At 59.8% G+C, this 13,031-nt stretch overlaps 1 protein-coding gene across 12 annotated transcripts in view; it reads left to right on the top strand.

The window, feature by feature from the left end:
- Positions 1-13,031, top strand: part of BRD4 (bromodomain containing 4) — a 76,912-nt gene that overhangs the window by 62,226 nt on the left and 1,655 nt on the right. For 9 of the 12 annotated variants that reach the window (XM_074338023.1, XM_074338025.1, XM_074338017.1 and 6 more), the window contains 7 exons: positions 7,451-7,503; positions 7,620-7,962; positions 8,528-9,115; positions 11,605-11,985; positions 12,096-12,226; positions 12,322-12,527; positions 12,605-12,860. In XM_074338023.1, coding sequence (XP_074194124.1) covers positions 7,451-7,503; positions 7,620-7,962; positions 8,528-9,115; positions 11,605-11,985; positions 12,096-12,226; positions 12,322-12,527; positions 12,605-12,860 — 1,958 coding nt within the window. The remainder of the gene's footprint in view (positions 1-7,450; positions 7,504-7,619; positions 7,963-8,527; positions 9,116-11,604; positions 11,986-12,095; positions 12,227-12,321; positions 12,528-12,604; positions 12,861-13,031) is intronic. The other 3 variants (XM_074338018.1, XM_074338024.1, XM_074338028.1) reach the window with 2 other exon arrangements.

The raw sequence follows: 13,031 nt of genomic DNA on the forward strand, positions 1-13,031 counted from the left end.
ATGGCCCTATTCTTGGGCCGAATTAGCATTCCTGGTAGCCACTGACTTCTCACTTTGGGTGCTAGCCATATCTTCAGTTTGCCTTCTCTCTCGGGTTCCTTGCAGGCTGCTCCTTCTAGGGGTTTCGCAGTCTTTCTCCTAAGGACCCAACCAGTCTAAACTCTTTAAGGGCTAAAACTGGCAGGGGACCTGGTCACTAAAAACGGTGCAGCTTGGCTGAGGAGGAATTGCTTTGGCTGGTGTGGTGCCTTAGGGGGCTCTGACGGTGGCCTTTGTCCCTGGCCTGAGCTCCTCTTTAGGGCGCGTTTGCTTTCAACAGGAACACTCCTGCACCCGCCTGCTGCCACCTCAGTGGGGCGTCCGTGACGGCATTTCCAGCAGCTTTCTGCTGCTGCCAAGATGTTTTCTTTATTTTTTTCACATTTTTCCCCCTTTTAAAGAAAGTGGAAAGATTGTGCAACAAGTAATCTGAGAGTCCTGGGAACAGCTGTCTTGGCGGGAAGGAGGGCGAGATTTACAGTCTCGGAGCTGTAGGCACCGGGCCCCAGCAGTCCAGCCACCTCCAGCCTGTCCCTCTTCCCAGGCACCCTCCCCATCCTGGGTTTTGTGCAGGTCCCCTTTTGTCTTCTTGGGCCTGGCTTTTTCTTCCCCATTAGTGTGCACTGGAGAGCCCTGTCGTGAGCCGGCTGGGGCTTCTGCTCACCGGAGGGACCTGCCCTGTGGGTTTGCACCTTGCATGTCCTGGGGTGGGAGCCTGTGCCCTGCACCACTGAATGCAGTTATCACCACCCCATCCCACCCAGGAAACCACTCGCTTCCCAGGCAGATCCTCCAGCAGCTGCTCGTGCTGGGTCCATGGAGCCCGGCAGCCCTGATTGCTGCAACCAGTTACAAGCAGTTCTTCTGGGGGCCGGGGGGCGTTGGAGGTATTTTCCTTGATCTTTTGGGGCTTAAATTGTTTTTGCCCTCCTTGTTCTTGTGTGTCCATTTGGATTGGAGCCGAAATTCCTGAAAGGACCTATTTTTGTCATTGTGTTAAGTAAGGGTCAGTTCTGCTGACACAGCCCTGAGACATGAGTCACCGAAAGAAACCAGAGGCACTAAATTAGGCATGGGGGGTGTTAGGTGGACCCCTCCTCTGGCCGCTATCTAGACATGGATGCCAAGGACAGCTCAGGGCACGGGGCTGGTCCTGGGGGCCATGCTGCAGTTCAGGGACGCCGTGTGCTCACAGAATGGTGGGCTGGGGGCAGGGGCACCGCTTTCCCAGCCTGGTCCCCGACCACTACATGCTGCTCCCACTGCCTAGCAGCACGATTGACTGGTCCCACCACATCCTCTGAACCCACCGTCACTTGGGTTGTGGTCTTTTGTTGAGGTTCAGTGCTTGCTGAAATATTAACTGCTCAGTGGTTCAGTATTGGAAGAAGGGGCTGAGTACCCCTAAGGCGTTTGTAGATCTCAGCTGGGCAGGCTGGAGGTGGGTGCCCTGGTTCCCCTCTTCCCGCTGCTGTCCCAGGTGGGCTGTGGGCAGAGGTGTGGCCCCTCTGTCACCAGTGCTGGGATCATGCCATCCTTGCCCATGTGGGGCCAGGGATGTCCGAGGGCTCTTCTTTCAGCTTCCCCCCATCACCTTGCTGATCGGGTTCTTTCAGGGTGGGGTGGACACAATTCGTGTCCCTCTCAGGAGCAACTGCTGCCCCCAGGGACCTGGGCTGGGGCCGGGGTTGAGGGAGGCATGGGACAGTTATCTTGGACTTGGCCTGGGCTTAGTTGCAGCAGGAGTGCACTCCAGCTATTTTATTTAGTCTCGTTTCCTTTTCCCAGGATTGGAGCATGTGGGCGGTTTTTAATAGCTCCAGGGGAAAAAGGAATGCTTGATGTTTTGGAAAGATTTGAGCTTGAAAGTGCAGATGGAGGCCATGGGACATTCTTCCCAGGCAGCCGGCCTCAGCTTCCGACCCTCGGGGTCTCTGAGAGACTTGGTCCCAGTCGTTCTTGGGGCCTGCTGCTGCCAGCTCCAAGGGCGTGCCGCTTGCTCTCAGGGGCAGGGAGCAGGCAGAGACCTGGAGAACAGCGCTGTAGCCGGTGTGCCCGCACTGCCAGCTGACCCCTCACATACCCACACACACGGGGGTCGCAGCTGGTGGGATTCTGGGGCTCCCTGGGTGGGGCCAGCCTTGTGGAATGTACCCTGAGTAAGAGGCCGGCTGGTGGGCGGGTTTTTCCCATGCACACACTGGGGGACCATGGGAGTGCAGTGTTGGTGCATCCGTGACTCCAGCAGAGGCGTCTGCTCTGCTGTGTGGGTGGGAATGACCCCACGCCTATCCCAGGTCAAGGGGAGCCAGATTGGATGCCTTGGAAAAAGAAAGGACGATTTTTCTCCTCAGCCCGTTTTTTTACTTTTTTCCCCCTCCTTAACAGTGTCTGTAACTGGTTCCTCTTTTTGTAATTTTTTTTCTTGGGGTTTGTAGGAATGCAGAGATGAGGTATTAGCTGGAAGTCCCACACGCGAGAGCCCCTGTCTTGGAGGCTTTTCTTCCCTTCGCACAAGCGCTGAGGGAGGGCTGCGTAAGCTCCCTGAGATGAACAAGGTGCAACAAAGCAGGGGGATGAGCTCAGTCAGTGGGGACTCATAGCGTGGCACACCAGGCTGGGCTGCAGGATGGTGGCAAGTAGGACAAGAGGGGCCTCTCACCTTCTGAGACTGGAAAGGAGATGCCAGAGTGCACTCAGGCGCACAGGGGACCCATGATAGGAAGCAGGTCTATCTAGAAGCATAAACAGGCTCAGGGTGGTAGTGTAGACGTCCGTGGCCCGTCTGAGGGGGGAAGGTGGGTCTGTCCCCACCGGAGGCTGGCCAGGCTGGGGCAGGGTTCCTAGGCTCCGGCGCCGTTCTCTGGTGCCCTGTTAGCAAGCAGGGCACAGGAGGCTGGCTCGGTCTGCGGTTCTTCTGTTCTTGTGACTTGAACGGTACATTCCACACCATTTCTCTCACACTGGTTTCTCTCTCCCTCTATGTAGGTCCTGCCTAATCATTGGACACGGACTCTTAATAAAACGGTCTTCAGTTCCAGATTCCTTCCCAGCAAGCTCTAGCTTAAGTCCATTTTCTTCCGTGAAAGGGACAGGACTCCATCAAGTTATGGAATTCTCAGAGCCCTGGGCCTGTCCCCGGGTGCATTAGTCATGTCCATCAGAGCAGCTCACGCCTAGTCCCGCCTCCGGGAAGGCTGCCTGCCTGGCTGGGCGCCCGGCCTCCTGTGTACAGACTGCCTGGCTGTCCTGCCCAGCCTTCCGGGTGGGGGGCATCTCCCAGAGGGTGATGACAGTCCCCCTGCACACGCACACGTGTGGTGCTGCTCTGTGCAAGGCCCCGTCACCAGTATGTTTTCTCTTCTCTTCATCCCTCCGTCTTTTTCTGGGACTCTGGATCCTAAGCGCTTCCCTCCTGGACCTGGCAGTGCTGTTAGCCCGGGGGAGATCTCATTCAGCCTAAGGAAGAACAATCTAGCATGTAGAGCTTTCCCGAGTGAGGAGCGGGGCTGTCCCTCAGCACACCTTCTCTGGTGGCCCCTGAGGCTGTCGCCAGCCACAGCTGACTCACAGCCCCCTGGAGTCCTTGGAGTCCTTCGATTTGTGTTCCCATTGTTGCCTGTTGGGCGTTTTCCCAACTTCCTTGGCCTCTTCTAAAGTCTCCTAGGGAAAGGACCTCCTTGGCTGCCTTCCGTCCCTCCCAGGTGATTAGAAGCAGGCTACAATGGACAGGCGCTGCCGGGCAGGCCTCTGGTGAGGGCACTCGGGGAGGAGTGGCCATGCAGCCAGCTCCCCTGGCCCCTGGAGCCCATCAGCCCTGCCCCCCAGTGGGGTGAGGGTCTGGCCTAGTGGGCGAGAAAGGGCTCTCAAAACCCAGAGCACTGAGCTGGTCAGTGGTGGGGGTGTCAGAGCCTTCGGGGCCGGCTCCCTGCACATCTCTGAGGGGCGTGGCCCACGGGCACCCTCCTCGTCTTCAGTGCCCTGGAATGATGGCAGCTGATGGGATGGGGCAGGCCAGGGCGGCCGCATCATCCACGTCCTCTGAGAGACACTGAATAGGCTTTTTTGCTCTAAAAATAAATATTGGCCCTTTTTTGGTCATGAATCCAGCATCTCAGCAGAAACTGCCTGATGTGAAGTTCCCTAAGGATTGCGTTTTTAAGTGTAGTTGGTGTGTACTTCTTCAAGGCCTGGCCGCATCTTGGAGTCAGCCTTCTGGAACTGCACGCAGGCTTGAGGAGGTGCAGTTCACTGTCAGCAGGCCGCAACATCTGTGCCTGGCCCAGACTGGCCTCGGCCTTGGGTTCTAGCTCTAGCTTGGCCAGAACCCCTAGGGTCCTACAGTGCTGCTTAGAGCCCCAGGCTGCGCCCTGATCCTCTGGCCGGTCGGCTTCCAATCAAGTTCTATTTGCCAAACAGACTATTTTGAGCTGCCCTTTGGCCTGTGCCTGATGTGTTCCCAGTGCAGCTTGGCCTGGCTGGCTGAGGCCAGGGGGCTTCATGCCTGGAGATTCCCACAGGACAGTTGGGAAGCCGCTGGCATTGTCTTTCTGGGAAGATTCTGCTGTCTTGGAACAAATGGCAGCCTGCGTTCCCACAGTGTCTGCCCGTGTGCCGCCCCCAGCCATTCCCACACAGTTGCATATGGGCCGTAGCCACAAGCCAGCTCTCCTGCAGGGTCCTTGCTCTCACTATCCAAGGACTCCGTCCTTTGTGTCCGTGGGGTTTCCATCTAGCAGAGAACTTGATCTTTAGACTTGAGCTGTCACCTGTGCCCGGTACCCCAGAAGCCAGCAGAGAGCAGTGCCCACTTACTTTGGACTAAAGGCCCCTTTGTGTGGGCAGTGGGAGGTGCCAGCCAGGCCTGATCCCCAGTGGGCTTTGGGGCCCGAGGAATTGCTGTCAGGGGTGGGAGGCCCGGGCGTCCACGAGTGCCAAGGCTCCCCAGTTAGTTCAGTTGGGGGGCTCCGTGCCTCTGCCCTGCCCTTACCCTCCATCCTGTCTCCTTCCTTTGAGTTGGGAGGGTGGGGGGAGGAATCAGTGTTTAATCAGATTTTACAAAAACATTTTAATTCTTTGTACAATTACCATCCTATGTAAAGATGACATTTGTGTTGAGTTCAAGATTTTCATGGAATAAAGATCACACAGTACTTGAGGCCATCTTCATGTAACCCTTTCTAGAGAGTTTTGTGTGGGGGTGTCTTGGGGCTGGTGTGTCGTGAAGCCGTGCACTTCCTGTCTTGTGTTCCCACCAGTCACAACGATACAAGGCTCAGGCCACGTGAGCCAGACGCGATGTTCCAAACAGGCTCCAGCTCCTTTGGTCCCCGCTGCCAGCCCCTTAGTCCTGTGGAGCTGGGAGTGTGCTGGGCGCCTCCCAGCCTCTCTCCATCCTGCCTGGCACGGCCTCGGAGCTCTGGGGTGACCTTTCCAAGGCAGCCCACATTTGTTGCCTAGAACCCCCAGGGCCTTGTTGCACTCTGTCCCCACAAGTTCTCGTATGGGCCTCTCTGCTCAGGGCCTACAGGGCGGTAGATACATGGTGGGGAAAACTACTTCCCTAAGGCCACAAAATGGCAGGCTGCCCTGACCAAGCCCATTCTTCTCTCTCCCATGACGTGTCTTCTGGTCAGAATTGACCCATCGACCCCCTTCTTCCCCCAGCTCCTCCAGGCCCTCCAAAAGCATGCCCAGCATATGAGCCGCGGCCCCCAGCCTCCCACAAGCTACACTTTATCTTAATGGAATTGGTTCAGGGAGAGGAGCCCATTCATGAGGAGCACCCCAGCCTCTTCCACTTTCTTGGCTCAGTGGCCTCTGCACTGAGCTTGCCCCCAGCACATGCAGGGTCCCTTTGACCTGGGCCTACACCCTCTCTAGTCCAGTGCTTTGCCCCCAACACCCACCCTGCAGCTACCAGATGTCCTGTGGCCCTGATCCTGCAAACCTCCTAAACTCCCCCCTTTTGTATGTCTTACCCATGAGAGTGTCCCTCTCCCCGGGTTTCTTACTGTGACCCAGCATCCTGTTTGGGGCTGGGCCTATGGTTCACATGTCCCAGGTGTCCCCAGTTGCTGCCATTTGTATGAGAATGTGTCTAGCTGCCGAGGTCTGTGTCGCTGTCTTGTCTTTTCCATGGAGTGGTGAGCTCTCACAGGGCGCAAGGTCCTTTTTCATCCCTTGTGGTGGCACTTGGCACCTCGAGGCCATGTGCCTCACAGAAGCTTAGCATGGCCCTTCGTGAAGCAGCTACAAGCGGAGGTAGCCCTGCTTTGGGCAGAGCCTGTCTTCTGAGCCCAGCAGCAAGAGCCAGCACCCCATCAAGGAGCTCAGGGGATGCCAGGCAAAGGCGACAGGAGTCCCACCTCCACCTGGTGGTTGGCAACTTCATCATTTCCTAGCCCATAAGTGCCAGCTGGGCCTCTTTCCCTGTGGGGTTTGCAAACCTGTGGGGTTTGGCAAGGGGCATCCAGCTGGCAAGTTCCTTAGCATAAACGTCTGGAGTGGGACATGCTGGGGCTTGCTGGCTCTTGTACACTCCTCGCAGACATGTTTACACAGTGGAGGCAACAAGCTGTGGGCCCCTGAGGAACCAGGGCACATACTGCCTTCTCCCTGAAGCACGTCTGCTGTGTCCCAGCCTGGACCTTCTCTGAGACCAGTCTCCCAAGAGGAAGGGGAGTCTGGCCCTGGCATTGAGCGCCGCCTCTGTTCCCGGAGGTCCCAGGGAGGCTGGCTGACCAGCCTCCCTTCTTCCCTCCCTCCCTCCCCTGATGTGCTCACACTGTGGCTTTCCCACGTCAGCACTCTGCTCACCTGTCCCCACAGCTCTGTAGCCAGGCCTCGGCCCACATCGGTACCACACTATCTCACCCCAATTCGCGTATCTGCTAGCCCTGGAGGGCTGGGAAGGAGTGCACGTCAGTTGGAGGCCACTGCTTGGCTACTTCACAGCAGTGGACCTGGGGCAAGTCCCTAACCTTCTCTGGGCCTCACTTTGCTCATCTGTCAAATGGATGTGATCATTTTGAACACCATGGTGGTTCCACGACAAAGGTTGGGGTGCAGACTCGTGAGTCACGTTAGTGGCCTCTGATCAGCAAATAAGGGGAGATGTTAGGCAAGAAGGTTTCTGCCGCTCTGCCCCCAATGCCCGGGTGTCATCCGTGGAGGGAGCTAGGGGTCAGGAGCTGGGCAGGAGGCTTTCCAGGCATGGTCCCTGTCAAGTAAAGTGGCAGGCCTGTGGGTGACCCCAGATTGTCTCTCTTCCCCGTGACCAGTCCCATCCCAGACAGATGCTAGCCCTGTCTCGTGGTCACCAGCCCTTCTGAATTCACCCTGTTTTCTCTTGGCTCTGCGTCCAAGGCAATTCCATCTCCTCCTCACTACCTTCTCTTTTCCTCTGCAGAAATGGCTCCAAAGTCAAAAAAGAAGGGGCACCCCGGGAGGGAGCAGAAGAAGGTATGTCGTCCCAGGGGAGGGGTGGCCACCTGCCTTTGTGGTCCTGGGAGGACCCCGGGGCTGGCTCAGGGGGTTCTGCCTGACTGATGTCAGCCTGTGTGTCTGTCTGTCTGCAGCACCATCATCACCACCACCAGCAGCTGCAGCAGGCCCCGGGCCCCGGGCCCCAGCAACCCCCACCGCCCCCGCCGCCCCAGCAGCAGCCGCCGCCCCCACCACCCCCACCCTCCATGCCACAGCAGGCTGCTCCTGCAATGAAATCCTCGCCCCCACCCTTCATCGCTGCCCAGGTCCCCGTCCTGGAGCCCCAGCTCCCAGGCAGCGTCTTCGACCCCATTGGTCACTTCACTCAACCCATCCTGCACCTGCCGCAGCCCGAGCTGCCCCCTCACCTGCCCCAGCCGCCTGAGCACAGCACTCCGCCTCATCTCAACCAGCACTCGGTGGTCTCTCCTCCAGGTGAGCTGCAGCTGTGGCCACCTAGGTGCGGGCAGGCCCCTTCCTGTCCTGGTCTCCCCACTCTGCGACTGGGCACTTGGAGCAACGCTTGGAACCCATCTTAGCGCTAGTTGTCACGGGATGTCAGCACCTTCCCGGGGCCGTTGTGGGAATTAAGACACCCCAGGATAGGCTTGGCCTAGAATCAGTGCTGTGATACAGAAGATACTGATTCAGTTCTGCTGGGCCAGGCATTGCGAGTAAAAATTATGTGACCCATCTGCAGCTCCCAGTCAGGGGTGGAGGGACATACAGTCATCCCAGACAGGGCGGTTGGGGGCAGGGTGAGTGTGAAGATGGGAGCAGTGGGAGGGAGGGCGGGCGAGAAAGCTGGACGGCTCAGCACAGGGCGGGGTGACTGGTAAAGGCCTCATCTGCAGACCTTCCTGGGACCTCCTTGTTCTGGAGTTACTGGGAGGCTGAGGAGAGAGTGCCGGCTGGAGGGAGGTGGGCAGGAGGTCAGCATAGAGTGAAGGGCCAGGCTGGGGCCTCAGAAGCCTCACTGTGCGCTGTTGTGTCCTTCCAGCTTTGCACAATGCTCTGCCCCAGCAGCCATCGCGGCCGAGCAATCGAGCCGCCGCCCTGCCCCCCAAGCCAGCCCGACCCCCAGCAGTATCGCCCGCCCTGGCCCAGCCCCCCCTGCTCCCACAGCCCCCCATGGCCCAGCCACCCCAAGTGCTGCTGCAGGAGGATGAGGAGCCGCCCACCCCGCCCCTCACCTCCATGCAGATGCAGCTCTATCTGCAACAGCTGCAGAAGGTGCAGCCCCCCACACCTCTACTCCCTTCCGTGAAGGTGCAGTCCCAGCCGCCCCCCCCCCTGCCGCCCCCACCCCACCCCTCCGTGCAGCAGCAGCTACAGCAGCCGCCGCCGCCTCCGCCACCCCCCCAGCCGCAGCCACCCCCCCAGCCGCAGCACCAGCCACCTCCCCGGCCTGTGCACATGCAATCCATGCAGTTCCCCACCCACATCCAGCAGCCCCGCCACCCCCAGGCCCACAGCCCCCACCCACCCCCGGGACAGCAGCCGCCCCCACCCCAGCCTGCGAAGCCTCAGCAAGTCATCCAGCACCACCCTTCACCCCGGCACCACAAGTCGGACCCCTACTCAACTGGTAAGTGGCCCCCCCCAACTCCTGGGCTCCGGGGGAGCCTGGTACTGGGCCCAGGGTTTTATCTTGGAGCAGCCAGACAAGTCAGCTTGTGCTTCAGGCTGAGGCTGGAGAGAGGTGGCTGACGGGGCTTAGGTGTGTTTATTGTGTATCTGTCTTGCCTACAAACGGGGTGTCCGAGATGAAGGCCCCCACTGGCCCTCCTCTTGGAACTCACACAATCAAGAGTGTTACAGTGCATCGTGGTCTCTGCTAGGTGGGGAAACCAGGAGCCCAGGGAGGCAGTGGGTCTGCCTCTGGTGGTTGGAACAGGCTTCCCGGAGGAGATGACCAGACAAGCAGGAGCTAGTTTAACCAAATAGGGAGAGTGCGATCCCAGCAGAACCATGGGGCAGGCCTGGACATGAGCACCTGCAGGAACAGGGGCACAGCTCTCCCCACCATGAGGCCCCCCTGGTGGTGCCAGGACTGTCGGGGAGAATTGGGCTGAAGCTCAAAGGCTGCATCCCACCGTCCCTGGGAACCAGTCCCATCTCCTGCTGCCTGCTCCAGGCTGCCCTTTTCCCTGGACAACATGGGTCAGGCCACACCCTCTTGCCTTTCCTGGGCATTTGTTGTCTAAGCATCTGTAACGAAAACATCCTGGCTGGCCCTAGTAGTGGAATGTGGCAGTCGATGCTTCGTGGTGTGGTGACATGTGAAGGTTAGGGTTGAGGTCCCTGGACTTAGCAGTGTAGGCCAGCGGCCTGACGTGGGATGCAACAGTGCTGCCCACAGATTGAAAAACGAGGTCTTGACTTCATGTCGTGACTGCTCCTAAACCCAACAAAAGCTTCCAGGTGCCAAGTAGATTACTAGGCAGAGAACAGCTGTGCAGCTGTGCCTGTCCTCCTTGGGAAAGACGTGCTAGTTCTGGCAGCTGTGCAGCTCTGCCTGTTCTCACCCTTGAGCAAGGCTGGGTTTCTGATGGTGGGCAATGATAGACTGGTGAGGAGATGCCTTCAGAAAAACCAGCAGTGGGGGCTAGGCAGGTCCGCTCTGGCCACCTCTCCTGGAGTTCCCTCAGCCAGGGGTCGTCACAGGGAGCAGTGTGGGTTGGGGCTCAGCTGGGGGATTTGAGTCAAAGACCAAGTTGTTGGAGTCCGAAGGAGCTCAGCAGGCATTCCCGGGCACTGTGCCAGCTTGCAGGCGCCACCCCTGCACCATTGGGGTCCCCTCTAGATGCTGGTGAAGGAACCCACCAGCAGGCAAGCAGTTCCTACATGTCATAGGCCTGTGGGTCTGCTGTCACCCTGGACAGCCTCAGCAGGTGCTCTGAGGGCGCTCCCCAGGCAGGAGGCTATCACAGTCGTGTGCCTGCAGCTGGCTGACAGGCCTGGACCAAGGCCTCCTAGCACCCAGGCCAGCAGAACCAGCTACACAGTGCTGGGGGCCAAGAAGCAGGGATAGGCTGGTCCTTACCACCGTATCATCTCCGAACAGCTGTTCTGGATCTAGGAAGTGCAGGGGGGTCCGTTGTAGTCAGCTCCAGGCCCACTGAAATGGGCACCTCTTGCCCAGGAGCCCATGGACAGCCCGAGGGTGTCTGCTGGGAGGCGGCAGCTGGAAGCAGGCCTGGAGGTCCGTGGAAGGGCCAGCACGTCCTTCAGCACGAGGCAGGAGACAGGACCAGGAGCACATGCTCTGCAGAGAGGTGGCTCTCGTTTGTTGACAGTGGGGCTTGTGCCATGGGACAGCTGACCGAGATATGTTAGAGATTCAAACAGGAGGGTGTCTCCCTGCTGAGGTGGATAGAAGAGTTGAGGGCAGGACTCGGTGGCTCCGCCAGCTGCCCGGTCCTGAAGGGCCAGCCCACTGTTACCTAGGGCCATTTCCTCATCCATGAAGCTGAGGTGTCAGGCTCCAGTGATTAGCCAGGCCTTTCCCAGGGGTCAGTAGTAGGGGGCTTTCCAGGCTCCTGCCCTGTGCTGGGTGCTTGGACCCTGTGGCTGCCTGGGTCCCCTTAGCCATTGGTTGGATAAAGATGGGTGGGCTGGGTGGGCTGGCCTGCTTCCGACAAGAACCACGAGTCCAGGACCTAGTCTCCCAGCTCTGCTGTGGTGCAGGGCAGTTCCAGGCCCGAAGCAGGTGTCCAGGAAGGCAGGCTGAGCCACATGGGGACAGCCAGGAGCCAGGCTGCCTGTTCTGTTGGGGTTATTAACGTGCCTTGTGTTTAACCCAGGCCATACCGTAGAACCATCTGGAGAGCTTTTGAAAAGTACTCAGGCCTAGATCTCACCAGAAACCAAATGTATCAGGCTGCGCTGCTCCGATCTTCTGATGATTCTCACATGGGCATCAGACTCCCGGACAGTGCGTGGCTCCACTAAGCCGAGCTGCGTGCTGAGCTCAGGGATTGACTGCTCCGGCCCACAGGCCCCATGTGTCAGGGCTCCCCTTGGGTTGGGGGACTAAGCCAGCCCCGCTGACACGCTCCTTGTCCCCTCTCCTAGGTCACCTCCGTGAAGCCCCCTCCCCGCTTATGATACATTCCCCCCAGATGCAACAGTTCCAGAGCCTGACCCACCAGTCGCCGCCCCAGCAAAGTGTCCAGCCGAAGAAGCAGGTAAAGAGCAGGGCTGGGCCTCAACCCCCAGGGCCAGGCGTGGGCCGGGTTCAAAGCTGCCCACCCGCCTCACCGGCCGCCGTGCCTGTGCCGTCCCAGGAGCTGCGCGCAGCCTCCGTGGTCCAGTCCCAGCCCCAGCCCCTGGTGGTGGTGAAGGAGGAGAAGATCCACTCGCCCATCATCCGCAGCGAGCCCTTCAGCCCCTCACTGCGGCCGGAGCCCCCCAAGCACCCTGAGAGCATCAAGGCCCCCGTCCACCTGCCCCAGCGTGAGTGCCCCCTCCACCCCTAGCCAGGGCTGGACGTGAGCTTCCTGTGGGCCGGCCGGCCATGCCCGCCCAAATGGGGCACCCAGGCCCACAAGCTGTTTGTGTTCCAGGGCCTGAGATGAAAGGCGTGGATGTCGGGAGGCCTGTGATCCGACCCCCTGAGCAGAACGCACCCCCACCAGGGGCTTCGGACAAGGATAAACAGAAGCAGGAGCCGAAGACGCCAGTTGCACCTAAGAAGGTAGGGAGTGTGGGCCCACGGAGACTTCACCCCCATCCCGGGGAGCTGTCCGTATGGTGATGGGCCCCTCACCCACAGTGGTCTCTGCTTCACAGGACCTCAAAATCAAGAACATGGGCTCCTGGGCCAGCCTGGTGCAGAAGCACCCCACCACCCCATCCTCCACAGCCAAGTCTTCGAGCGACAGCTTCGAGCAGTTCCGCCGTGCAGCCCGGGAAAAGGAGGAGCGCGAGAAGGCCCTGAAGGCGCAGGCCGAGCACGCGGAGAAGGAGAAGGAGCGGCTACGGCAGGAGCGCATGAGGTGGGCGCGGGCTCCGCGGGCGGGGGCTCCTGGGGCGCCCTGGGCCCCCGGCTGACCCGGAGCCCTGCTCTGCCCAGGAGCCGCGAGGACGAGGACGCGCTGGAACAGGCCCGGCGAGCCCACGAGGAGGCGCGCCGGCGCCAAGAGCAGCAGCAGCAGCAGCAGCAGCGGCAGGAGCAGCAGCAACAGCAGCAGCAGCAACAGGCAGCCGCCGTGGCTGCTGCTGCCGCGGCCGCCGCCCCCCAGGCCCAGAGCTCCCAGCCCCAGTCCATGCTGGACCAGCAGCGGGAACTGGCCCGAAAGCGGGAGCAGGAGCGAAGGCGCCGGGAAGCGGTGAGTCAGGGGCCCTGTTGCGGACCCCTGGGCAGGGCTCCAACCCTGGAGGAGCTGCAAAAGGGGACCCTGAAACCAGAGGGGGGGGGCATCACTCACCAAGAGGTGGGACAGGCAGGGGCCCCAGCAGCTGGGTGCTCGGAACAGCACGTGCTTGTCCACACCTGCTGG

This window comes from Rhinolophus sinicus, linkage group LG07 (genome assembly GCF_036562045.2).
Source record: "Rhinolophus sinicus isolate RSC01 linkage group LG07, ASM3656204v1, whole genome shotgun sequence".
Lineage (NCBI taxonomy): Eukaryota > Metazoa > Chordata > Mammalia > Chiroptera > Rhinolophidae > Rhinolophus > Rhinolophus sinicus.